At 47.0% G+C, this 10980-nt stretch overlaps 1 protein-coding gene across 4 annotated transcripts; it reads left to right on the top strand.

Moving 5' to 3' along the window:
- Positions 1-1257: 1257 nt before the first annotated feature.
- LOC100304430 (uncharacterized) lies at positions 1258-5533 on the top strand. Of its 4 annotated transcripts, XR_004857598.1 has the most exons (4): positions 1362-1726; positions 1993-2047; positions 2269-2373; positions 4862-5533. XR_004857598.1 is itself a non-coding variant. In NM_001165864.2 (3 exons), the coding sequence occupies exons 1-2, from the start codon at positions 1377-1379 to the stop codon at positions 2042-2044; spliced, it is 402 nt and encodes a 133-aa protein (NP_001159336.2). In that variant the 5' UTR covers positions 1258-1376; the 3' UTR covers positions 2045-2047; positions 2269-3984. The 4 variants fall into 4 exon arrangements, 3 of the variants coding, with proteins under 3 accessions (NP_001159336.2, XP_023157982.1, XP_035822899.1); NM_001165864.2 differs by lacking the exon at positions 4862-5533 and having other exon boundaries at positions 1258-1726; positions 2269-3984; XM_023302214.1 differs by lacking the exon at positions 2269-2373.
- Positions 5534-10980: the final 5447 nt, after the last annotated feature.

Genomic DNA, 10980 nt, shown 5'->3' with positions numbered 1-10980 from the left:
GAACATTGATGTCGTTACAGCTACCTGGCATGCCAAAGTATGCATGCCAAATCCATAAATCATATGAGGCAACAGCTTCGAGGATCATTGTAGGGTGTTTACCGCGACCGGTAAACATCCCCTTCCATGCAGTTGGGCAGTTACGCCACTCCCAATGCATGCAATCGACACTACCAAGCATACCAGGAAAGCCGCATGATTCTCCAACATGGAGAAGCCTAGCGATATCAGCAGGAGTAGGTTTCCTAAGATAGTACCCCCAAAAGCAGTTTGTATGGCAGTGCAAAAGTGTTTCAAAGCCTCATGTGCTGTAGATTCTCCAATTCGTACGTACTCGTCAACGGCATCCGCAGGAACACCGTATGCAAGGATACGTACGGCAGCAACAACTTTCTGAAGGGCAGATAGGCCTAGCTCACCGGCACAGTTTGGACGTTGAACGAAGTACGGATCCACTTGTTGCACAGCAAGAACGAGACGCTCAAACACATGGCGACGCATGCGAAACCTATATTGCAAACTTTTTTTAGTACAATTGTGAAGTACGTACTACAGACGTTAATACATGTGCGTATGAATAAACATACCTCCTCCGAAATTGTGCATCCGTGTAAACCGGATGGCGCAAAAAGTAGTCGGCTCGGATTCTTGCATCACCACTGATATGGTCACGATGGATTCGAACACGACCGGGAATGGAACCAGCGTACCGACGCTCGTTAAGTGCACGACGCCTACGATGTTGGTACGTCGCAACCTCGAGCTCATGGTCTTCATCTTCCATGTCTTGTGCCATCCTAAGAAAAATATTGGAATCTACGAACCGGTCCATTGTTGTGGATGAGTGTATGCGAAGTGTGAGTGAAGTGTTGAAGTAGTGATTATTTATAGAAGGGATAGGCTTCGGAGAGAAGCCATGCGCTTGTCGTGCAGCCGAAGCTAGACAATGGCTTGTTCAAGAAGTGTCGTGGCTTACGGTGGAAGCATGTGAATTCGTAAACATTTTTTCGTACGATCCAAATATGGTGTCACGTTTTTTCCACAATAATTGCACAGAACATAAATTGCAATGTTATTTGTTTTGTACATTTCGAAATTATTAATGAACCATAGTTTTTAGATTATTATTTGAAATTTTATTGATTACAAATTTTTTAGCATCCTTTCAGTACCATTAAATGGGTACAAAACAAAGAAAACAGAAAAAGAAAAGAAAAAACGAATTCTGTTAACACTGTAGCTTTAGGGGATCGAATTTAGGGGACGTTGCTGGAGACACAGAAGATATAGAGGACAGAATCTTTTAGAGTGTCCTGTAAAGTACAGGGAATATTCATTTAGGGGACGCTGCTGGAGACAGCCTAAGGAAACATGGTATGTCAGAACTCACAAGACATGTCTTCTTCAAAGCCCAAGCCCACAAACTTCAAAAAAAAAAAAACCCACCGTCAGAACACGAACACCGTCACCACACGGCGCACCCAAACATGGCCGCTCCGACCACCGCCGTCGACACCACCGCCCCGCCTCCTCCTCCTCCCACGGCAGAGCCCGCGGCTGCACCCGCACCGGATCAAAAGGTGTCTCCGCCTCCTCCTGCCCCTCAGCCTGATACCGCTGCTCCCCCGCCCGTTCCCGCGCCAGCGCCGAGGAAGCGGGGTTGCACACCTCCGAATGCTACAAGATCCGTGCCGTCGTCGCCGACCTGCGTGTCCGCTTCGTCCAGGTTCGCACTCGATATCTTTTTTCTTTTGTCTAAAAAGCGCCCTAATTTTTCACTAAGGCTTGTTGATGTACTATTGTGGAGAAGGCAGAGTTGGTCACTGTAGTTAAAGTTTCTGGGAATCTGGGACTGGGGAAAAATCCTGGCTACACGGAACAACCTTTTAGCGAGTTCGAGTATCTTTTACCTGCTACTGCTATGCAGTTTAGTCTCTCGTGTTACGAAATACTATACATGTATTCTGAATTACCTTATATCTTCTTGTGAAGGTTTGCCAAGCTACTGATTTCCGCAACACGGATGCAGCTCGTGAGATTTTGAAAGGTATATAAATGAAACCTAATTTTCTGTCTTGTTAGGATGTCAATTGTTGTCCAGTTGAAAGAATTTGACCCAAATCTTAGGTTTAGTACTAAAAATGAATTGCCTTTAGTCGGTCCATAATCCAGAGCTCGCGATTTGCATAGCTTTACTGTAAAATCTGAGGTTAAGAGTGTCGAACCATAGTGGATGTTGCATCAGCTGACACTCTCAATGACAAGTAGGTCAATGAGCCATGGGGCCCAGGTGGAGAGCCATACCAAGTCTACAAGTGCCAAGGACCAGACAAAAGAGCCAGCACAGAAAATATTTCAGAAACGTGAAACGAGGTCAAAAAGGCTATCTTCCTCCTGGTTACTGGAGTCTGGAGATCCCCTCCTGTGATTGCTCACGTCACCGGTTTGATGTTGCCGGCGGCCATGGGTGTGACATTGACTCAGTTGTGTCCTTGGTGCTGATCCATGCCAGTGCTGATCAGGCTGTTGCAGTGAGCGAAAGGGCCTCTAGCTTAGTTGGTGCTAGAGTTGGTTAGGTGGTCTAGTCTAAGTAGCACTCCTCAAGTCCTGAATTCGACTTCTAGTGGAAATGAATTTTAGGCTGAGGTTAAAAAAATCTCCTCGTCTGTCCCACGCTAAAGCACAGGTCTAAGATCCGGACCCAGTCGCGGTGACCTGCATGGGGAAGGTCATGTACATGAGAAGGTCTTCTTAATGTAATGGCCGAGGCCTGTCTTACCCCCGCCCGTAGGTCGAGTTTTTAGGCTGTTGCTGTGAAGGCCATTTAGGTTGAAATGTTGTCCTTTTAATACTTGGCATAGCAATGGAGGTGAGGACGTCAGGTGAAGGAGAGCCATTCTATTTAGTCTTACTAAAAATTGTAGCAATCATGAAGCGTAAATAGTCGGGTCAGTTGAGAGGGGTCTGCAGGCCCTTGGAACTTGGTGGTCTTGGTATTCATAATTTGGAAGCGCTAGGCTGGTCTTTGAACATGCGCAAGGACGGAGGGACCATGGAGAGAATTGCAGTTTAAGGTTCACTCAACTGTGGCAGCTCTCTTTGCTGCATCGGTGGTGACCATTGTTGGAGATGGAGTACTTTCTTTTCGACTGATAAGTGGTTGCATGGGCAGTTCCTCTCCATTCTTGCTCCAGCACTGGTTGGTGCAATTCCTCAACGATTGGTTAAAATGAGAACAGTTTAGGACGCCCTGCAACATTCACTTTGGATTGGTGACATCCAAGGGCATTTGTCAGTCTAGGTCCTAAGCGACTTTCTCTGGCTTTGGGATGTGCTGCAAGACTTCCATCTTCAACCAGGAGTGGCAGATCACCATTCCTGGAGCTTGACCGCTTCGGGATCATATTCATCTAGATCGGCTTACCAAGCCTTCTTCATGGGGGCGATAAGTTTTGATCCGTCTAGCCGGATTTGGCACAGCTGGGCCCCTGCGAGATCAAGAGGAGGAAGATATAAACCACTTGCTATTTCAGTGTGTCTTCTCAAGGACGGTCTGGATTGAAATGCTTAACCTGATTCATTACCCGCATTTGAGTCCTGGGCCGGAGGACCACTTGCTGCAAGATTGGTGGCGTGCGGTGGAGAGCAAGGTGCCAAAGTATCAAAAAAGGGCATAAACTCCTTAATTATTCTTGTAGCTTGGTGTATTTGCAAAGCTAGGAATGCCTGCATCTTTGATGAAGCCTCTCCTAGGGTTCCTGATGTTGTTCAAAACATAAGGATGAGGCTGAAATCTGGTGCAGGGCTGGTGCTAAGGGACTTGCTGCAATCTGGTCAGGTTAGTGTGGGGTGTGGGGTCCCTTTTTCTTTCTGTAATGGGTGTTTGCTAGTGTGTGTGTTCTTGCCCTCCTGGGCTTTTGTACTTCGGTCCATTTTGGAACTTCTCTCCTTAATATAATGATGCACAACTCTCCCGTCCGTTCGAGAAAAAAAGACCCTATAGGTAAAGTAAAGATGTAGCCATTGCCCATTGCTGAAAGAAAATTTTTTGAAGCTATAATTTTACGTAGGGAGTATCAGATTTGGTTCTTTGTACTGGTACTGCTTGTTATTGAGGCCACACACTGGCAAAGTTTGAAACCAGTTTTTTTTTTCTAGAATCACTGCTAGGCAATGAACTAGTTGAAGAGGGAGATGCACCAATGCGGCTACTTGTAATCTTAGTGTTTTATAATGTGTAAACAGTCGATGCGTTGCAGTTTGCGTTCCATTTGCCTAGTTGTATACACAATGGTGTCTTAGGAGATGTTTGTTAATCAATTGTGTCGTGAGGCACTTTCTGCTGTTGATTTGTTGCTATCGCATTCTATGTTTTATGTAGCCTCTGCCTTGTGTAGCAGCATTGTGCATCAAATGATATAACCCATTCACGTATCTTCTTATGACTTGGCTTTCATAACTTCTCGTATGACATGCAAAATCTTGCATGCAAACACATGAATTGCACACATTGTACATCCTTCTTCCCTAGTTTTTTACTAGTAAAAACATAAAATAGAAATTTGTAGTGGTGTCACTTGAAAAATCAATTATGTGTTTTATCCTTTTAAATGGTCAGCATTGTTTTAAATAAATTCTCCACAGAACTGTTAAGCATACGATAGATCTTCGTTACCTATATTTCAGCAAGTAATTTCTTTGTCACTCAATTTAGTAATGATGTTTGTCAAACTTTGTAGTTCATTGTGAAAATAAGCAACCTGAAGTCTCATGTTCAGTTCAATATGTACTATGTACATTTGGTCTGTTACTCTGTTGACATGGCTTGATCTTATACACATATTTTTGTCATGTGTTTTAGAAATAAATGTGGTCATGGATCTATCCAAGAAAATGAGGCTCAAGCTTGGTGCTACTTCTGAGCCTGTGAAACCACTTGAGAAACCTTCAGCTGGGTCTGTGAAGGATGAGCTTGTGAAACCATCAGAGAAGCCTTCAGCTGGACCTGTGAACGACGAGCCTGTGAAACCATCGGAGAAGCCTTCTGCTGGACCTGTGAAAAATGAACCCACTGAGCCAGCTCCAGCTGGAGAAAACAATCAAGCTCCCACTGTCGGTCAGACTACAGTTTCTCCAAATAATGCAGGTGTTGGTGCACCAGTAGTCAAGCATGATAATTCAGAGGCGCAAAAGTGAAGGTGATAGAGGAAACCTGAAGTCCCGATCCATTGAGATGGCATATCGTGCACATCTGCTCGACAAAAATGTAGAGTGGCCGGTTGATCCCCTGTGGGCTCATATTATCTTTCTTCTACTGTAGGTAAAATTGTTTGCTTTGGGCTAATCGAAGAAGAGTGGTGGGCATATCATGGTCCAAATTTGGTTGTGTTCAGTTGTTAACATCCATCCATTCTGTACTATGTCGCTAATTGCCCATGAATAGTTTAATCTTTAAATAGTTACTCTATAATAACTGGATCATTCTATACATCGTATTGCCCTGTTGTACGAAGTATTAGCCAGGCAATTTCAAGTCGTGCTTGAGAAGAGGTGATGGAACTGCAGGCGGAGTGTTCAGTGTCTCATCAAGATTTTGTCCGTGTCACTTATTTTGTCTGTCGCATGTACGGTTGCGACCAGCCAACGCAACCGATACGATAACTATGAGCTATTGCAAGCACTTACCCTGTTTGGAACCTTTAGATCCAACACTTAGGCGCTAAAATTAGCTATAGAAGTTCTAAAAACTTCCAACTAATACCTTAGCTAATCTCTACTACTCTATAAACCTTCACTATAGGCGTCCACAATCGTGCGCCATGTTCTGCCGCACAATCCTCTCCCTCCGTTCCTCATTGCACGTATGCGCTCCCACCAAACCATAGCAGCTCTCAATTGCCTCCCCACCGCGTCAGAGCCGCAATCTGTGCCTCCCCTACCGCGCCCTTCCATCCATGGCGCGATCCCCGCCACCCCATCCCCTGCCCGCCTCGTGGTCCCCGCCCCTCCAACCACCGTCTGATGCGCCTTCGTTCGTCCGCCATGCCCGCCCTCCTCACCTTCGTTCCCCCTCGGCTCCGGTGTCGCGACTGCCGTGCCAACCCCACCCCCGCCGAGACAACCACTATTCTCGCCCAACCCCACTCCGCTCCCTAGGCAGGCGTGTACCCCCCGGAGCCAGAGGTCTTTCCTTCACCAAGCCTCTCCACGTTGTGGTCCCGTGATCCCCGTCCTCGCCCCGCTACCTCTGCGTCCCCTCAGGACCGTCCTCTTCCACACCGGCTTCAGCGGCATCTGCGTCAAGGACCTCCACCTCCGCCGCATTGTCCCTCCCGTCGTCGGCTCCCTCGATACCTCTCCCTGCCCCCACATCCTGCGTCGACGCTGCTCCTCCCGCTAGCACACATCACTGCGGATATGGATTCGACGTCGGCTGTGCGGGATTAGTCGGCGTGCGTGCTTGGCAGCGTCTGCCGATGGATGGAGAATGGTGGATCGAGGAGACCGACGACGTACTGCTGGATCTCGCGCTGCTCAATGGGCAGCAGTACCGGCCAGTCGTGTCAAACGACGACGCCGTGATCTAGATGACTTCCATGGAGACGGGATCCTCGTCTGTCACCATCGATGTCGTCATGACTTCTAGCCGCCAAGGTGATGCTGACTTCATTCACATTTGCAGGTTTTATGAGCAATTTATTGTGTCACTGACGTGCTAGCAGATCTTGTACATGCGGAATTCAGAGGTTACTATTGTGTGGATCGCCACCTCCCCCAAGTGTGTCGCACCCGTGAAGCCTAGATCTACCGACAGCATGCCTCTGGAGGTCATGTCGCCGTCATTAGTGATGACCGGGAACCTTGACTGGAAGAGGGTAACCAGGCGCTCGTTTCTCGACTTCTCTGGTTCCTGCTTGCGTGGTCTTTTTGTTATCTAGCTTTTTTTGTTCATAATTCGTGTAGTTGATCTAGGCCCTGCATATTCGTTAGGAGGAAACCTCATGATCCCAATACCTGAACTGTTTTCATCTTGGTGAGTGAATAAAATCAAACATATGCACATATGTGTTGCTTGTTCATTGTTCAGATGTAATTTCCAAATTTATTCAACCAATTTCCTTCTCGATCATGTTCCAAACCGGCCTACCATCTCCGCTTCGGTCCACCCATAGCTGAAGTAGTACCTCTTTACATAAGGTTCAAAACATTAGAAGGTAAACATAGCAGAGACGAGTGGTCGGCATGTGTGTCCATCGCTTCCAGAAATCACCTTCTAGCATAGTCACAACATCAGAATCCAGATTGAGAAATTGATCAAGGAACTACCAACTGCACCATCGGATTTATCGAATGCTGAAGTTCCTGACAGTGACATTGGAACACCAACAAGTGTGGCTATGACAGGTGTCGGCAAAACACAAAGCATTTTCTCAGAAAGATTTATCTGTATCCTCCTATTTGGTTTTCTTAATAACTCATCTAAATTGATTTTGTATTTGATTTTAGTGAATTATATACTTCATGATGATTTTCCTTATCTGATTCATGATGATTTGCCTCGTACATGTCTTGTGTTTTAATATACCATGTTTTATGAGTGATTCCCGTTAGTGTAGTTTCATGTTCAGATTTTAAGCAGTTTTTTTGCGTTCAACAAAAGAACCTGTCTGTTTCACGCATACGTGAGTAGGAAACATAGAAAGTATTTTTTTTCTGTAGTGTTCTTCAAAATCTTCAATTGTATCTTTCCATGCGTTTCATCCAAATTAGGGTCATATGTATCATCTTATTTGACCGCCTCTTTATTCTACTAACTGCACCATCAGATTTATCGAATGCTAAAGTTCCTAATGGTGGCTGAGCAGGAGGGGACACTGGCGTCATCGTCGGCATCCAGTGCGTTGTACGACGTGATGAGCTTCCACAAGCTGAGCTTCGAGCAGCACGAGATCCTGGAGGCACTGATCGACAAGAAAACCATGGGGCCCGGTGGCTCTAGGACCATGTACAAGATCGAGCTAGCAGCGGCGAGCTGGTGCAAGTGAAGAAGTTGTGGGTGTCGTCGTCGAAGTGGCTGTTGCATGGGCCGAGCAACAAGTAGATTGACTAGACGACGGCTGCCGCGATGACCACCACCACCAACAGTAGCAGCAGCAGAGACAGTGACATCGGTGGCGGTGGCTCGACGATCGTGAGGTCCACATGGAGGTGGAGACGCTGGTCAGCATCCGGCACAAGAACATCGTGAAGCTCTACTGCTGCTACTCCAGCGTGGGCTGCAACCTGCTGGTATACGAGTACATGCCCAACAAAACTATCTCTATCTGATTCAACAAAAACTATCTATAGGACCAGGATTCCAATAAACCAAAGTTTTGGACATTTTCTCGCCATTCTGGAATCTAGATTATGATTCATATGTTAACTTTGATATTTATCTGCAGCACTGATATATAACATTAACTATATAATCTTCAGGTGTTAATGTACATTTAATGTTAGCTAATATGGTTAGTTGTCTTCTCAATCATGTGATTGTTGCATCCTTTGTAACCTTACACTTCGTCATTATCTTTGTATTGAACTATTTGACGCATGACATCTAATAAGATGTTTGCAAAACAATTATTTTTACCATGCTCATATTGGTGCTGGAAGTCTAACTCACATGTGAAAGGGAAATAGGCTTACACCTTTTCCTATATGAATTTTGGTGGTTGAATTGCCCAACACAAATTAATTGGACTAACTAGTTTGCTCTAGACTATGAGTTCTACAGGTGCCAAAGGTTCAACACAAACCAATAAAAGGTCCAAGAAAGGGTTCAAAACAAAGGAACAAAGTTAAACCAAAGGCAGCCCTGGTCTGGCGCACCGGACTGTCCGGTGCACCAGGGAACCCAACTCCAAACTCGCCACCTTCAGGAATTCTGGGAGCCGCTCCGCTATAATTCACCAGACTGTCCGGTGTAGCACCAGACTGTCCGGTGCACCAAGCGGAGCAACGGCTCCAAGCGCCAACGATCGTCTGCAATGGTACAGGAACAGTGAATAGTGTTCACTGCGCACGCAGAAGTCAGAGCAGGCGTCAGAAGGCGCACCGGACAGTGAACAATGACTGTCCGGTGCACCACCGAACTGTCCGGTGGCCCAAAAGTCAGAAGCTCCAACGTTCGAACCCTAACAGTCGGGTGACGTGGCTGGCGCATCGGACAGTGTCCGATGCGCCACGCGACAGAAGCCTTCACCAATGGCTATTTTGGTGGTTGGGGCTATAAATAACCCCAACCACCCACCATTCAATGCATCCAAGTTTTCAGCCTTCAAACCTCATACAAGAGCTATAGCATTCAATACAAGACACAAACAAAGAGATCAAATCCTCTCCCAAGTCCGGAATCACTCCAACCAAATTAGTGACGAGAGAGAGAGACATTTGTGTTCATTTGAGCTCTTGCGCTTGGATTGCTTTTCTTCTTCCTCTATTCTTGTGTTCAACTCACTTGTAATCAAAACAAGAGACACCAAGTTGTGGTGGTCCTTGTAGTGGACTTAGTGTCCCATTTGATTGAAGAGAAAGGCTCACTCGGTCTAGGTGACCGTTTGAGAGAGGGAAAGGGTTGAAAGAGACCTGGTCTTTGTGACCACCTCAACGAGGAGTAGGTTTGCAAGAACCGAACCTCGGTAAAACAAATCACCGTGTCATCCGCTCTTATTCACTTGTGATTTGTTTTCGCCCTCTCTTTCGGACTCTGTAAGGAAAATGGACCCCGGGCTATTTGGCTAATTGAGTTTTGGTGTTTGATGAACAACACAATCCGTGAACTAATAAGTTTTCTAGTGTTTGTACTTGTAGTTCACAGGATGCGAAGAGAATTGGACCAAGGCAATGAGGATGCAACACCTCAAAAGAAGACATAAAAAGATGCATAGGAGTCCAATACTCAAGAACAAAGGAGCCCGAAGAAATCAGCGAAGAAATCCAAGAAAAGGGCTGTCAGCCAGCGCCTGGTGGCGCACCGGACATTGGTGTCCGGTGTGCACCGGACTGTCCGGTGAGACACCGGACAGTCTGCGCAGAGAGGCCACAGACAGGCGCTCTCTGGCTGTAGCACCGGACTGTCCGGTGTGCACCGGACTGTCCGGTGTGCCAACGGGCAGAAGGCAACGGTCGACTGCTACAGGCGCCAACGGTCGGCTGACGTGGCGTGCACCGGACATCCACTGTGCAGTGTCCGGTGGTGCACCGGACTGTCCGGTGCACCCGTCAACAGAAAGCTGCTGCTTTCTGTCCAACGGCTAGTTGGGGGTGTGGAGGCTATAAATACCACCCCAACCGGCCATTCTCATGTGTGAGAGCCCAAGCAACATACCAAGACACATAGTGCATATTTCCAAGAGCTCAAACACCCAAGTGCTTAATAGAATCACTCGGTGATTAGCGTAGGTGCTTTGCGAAGTGCTTAGGTTAGTTAGACCGCTTTAGCGCTTGATCTAGGTGAACCCTAGTTAGTTGAGTGAGTTTTGTAAAACCACACAACCCCTCGGCTCTTGCGTGAGTCGTTGTAATTGTACCGAGTGGGGCGAGAGTCTTGCGAGACCGTGACAACCGTGTTTGTGTCACGGCCGCCACCGTGTACCGGAGGGAACGAGGCCCGCGGCGTTTCGGCCGGAAGCTCGATAGTGGAGACGGCGGGGAGCGTCCGAGAGGAGCCGGAAGCGGAGCACCACTTGTGCGTGGAGAAGGCCCGTGGCTCTCTACGGAGTTACTCGACCGTGGTGCTTGGCCCTCGCGTGGGCTTCCCTTTGCGTAGGGGCACCAACGAGGATTAGTCGGGACCTTGCGTGGTTCCGGATACCTCGGTAAAAATACCGGCGTCATCCACGAGAGTTTGCTTCTCTACTTAGCTCTTTACATTCCGCATTTATATTAAGAATTTAAGTTTCAATCTTGTAGTTATACTTATTTAGTGTAGATTGA

This window comes from Zea mays, chromosome 4 (genome assembly GCF_902167145.1).
Source record: "Zea mays cultivar B73 chromosome 4, Zm-B73-REFERENCE-NAM-5.0, whole genome shotgun sequence".
Lineage (NCBI taxonomy): Eukaryota > Viridiplantae > Streptophyta > Magnoliopsida > Poales > Poaceae > Zea > Zea mays.
The sequence above is the reverse complement of the archived record's forward strand: the minus strand, read 5'-3'. Positions and strand labels throughout refer to the sequence as shown.